The sequence below is a fragment of the Alligator sinensis genome, unplaced genomic scaffold (assembly GCF_000455745.1).
Source record: "Alligator sinensis unplaced genomic scaffold, ASM45574v1 scaffold269_1, whole genome shotgun sequence".
NCBI classification, from domain to species: Eukaryota; Metazoa; Chordata; order Crocodylia; family Alligatoridae; genus Alligator; species Alligator sinensis.
The window spans coordinates 150,925-152,375 of record NW_005842048.1 but is presented as its reverse complement, the minus strand read 5'-3'; the positions used below and the strand labels follow the sequence as shown (position 1 = coordinate 152,375).

General features: G+C 47.7%; 1 protein-coding gene across 1 annotated transcript in view; it reads left to right on the top strand.

Moving 5' to 3' along the window:
• Positions 1-771, top strand: part of NEUROD1 (neuronal differentiation 1) — a 1,098-nt gene extending 327 nt beyond the window's left edge. Inside the window, exon 1 of the mRNA XM_006022850.1 lies at positions 1-771. This exon is cut by the window's left edge and continues 327 nt beyond it. Within this exon, the coding sequence (XP_006022912.1) occupies positions 1-771 (771 nt within the window).
• The last annotated feature ends 680 nt before the right edge of the window (positions 772-1,451 follow it).

The window sequence follows — 1,451 nt, the reverse complement described above, 5'->3', positions numbered from 1 at the left end:
TTCAAGCTGAGGCGCATGAAGGCCAACGCGCGGGAGCGGAACCGCATGCACGGGCTGAACGCGGCCCTGGACAACCTGCGCAAGGTGGTGCCCTGCTACTCCAAGACGCAGAAGCTCTCCAAGATCGAGACCCTGCGCCTGGCCAAGAACTACATCTGGGCGCTCTCTGAGATCCTGCGCTCCGGCAAGAGCCCAGACCTGGTCTCTTTCGTCCAGACCCTCTGCAAGGGCTTGAGTCAACCCACGACCAACTTGGTAGCCGGCTGCCTCCAACTCAACCCCCGGACTTTCCTCCCCGAGCAGAGCCAGGACATGCCGCCCCACATGCAGCCAGCCAGTGCTTCCTTCCCAGTGCACCCTTACCCCTACCAGTCCCCGGGTCTTCCCAGTCCGCCCTACGGCACCATGGACAGCTCCCACATCTTCCACGTCAAGCCTCCGCACTCGTACGGGTCGGCTCTGGAGCCCTTTTTTGAGAGCAACCTCACTGATTGCACCAGCCCTTCCTTTGACGGACCGCTCAGCCCGCCCCTCAGCATCAATGGGAACTTCTCTTTCAAACACGAACCTTCCAGCGAGTTTGATAAAAATTATGCCTTTACCATGCACTACCCCGCAGCTACCCTGGCAGGAGCTCCAGGCCACGGATCAATCTTCTCTGGCTCTGCCTCTCGCTGTGAGATCCCTATAGACAACATTATGCCCTATGAGAGCCATTCCCATCACGAACGAGTCATGAGTGCTCAGCTCAATGCCATCTTTCACGATTAACCCTTCGAGACGCATCAGTGTCAGTCACGAATGAGAGGAGGAAACAAATCGACTGCGTCCACTGACTGTCTTGTTTACAAGGGGCAGCCCGTTGGGTACCACTGCTGCGAAGTGCAAATACTCCAAGCTTCGAGTGATATATGTATTTATTGTCGTTACTGCCTTTAGGAGACACAGGGATGCCACATCCCTGTTCACCTTCTGTATTATTTTCTAATAGCTCTTTAAAGCTACACTGTACATTTTTGGTGTCGGGGGGGATTCAGATCGAGTTTAATTATCTGATCGGGATAACAAAATCACAAGCAATAATTAGGATCTATGCAATTTTTAAACTAGTAATGGGCCAATTACAAAATATATATAAATCTATATTTTTCAACCAACATTTTTCCTACTTGTTACCTTTCCCATGCTGAATTATTTTGTTGTGATTTTGTACAGAATTTTTAATGACTTTTTATAACGTGGATTTCCTATTTTAAACCATGCAGCTTCATCAATTTTTATACATATCGGAAAGGTAGAATTATATCTAATTTATACAAAATAATTTAACTAATTTAAACCAGCAGAAAAGTGCTTAGAAAAGTTATGTTGCCTTAGCACTTCTTTCCTTTTTAAATCGTCAACAAACTGCACAATTCTGGCAATTTCTTTCCCATGAAAGTCTTTTTTCC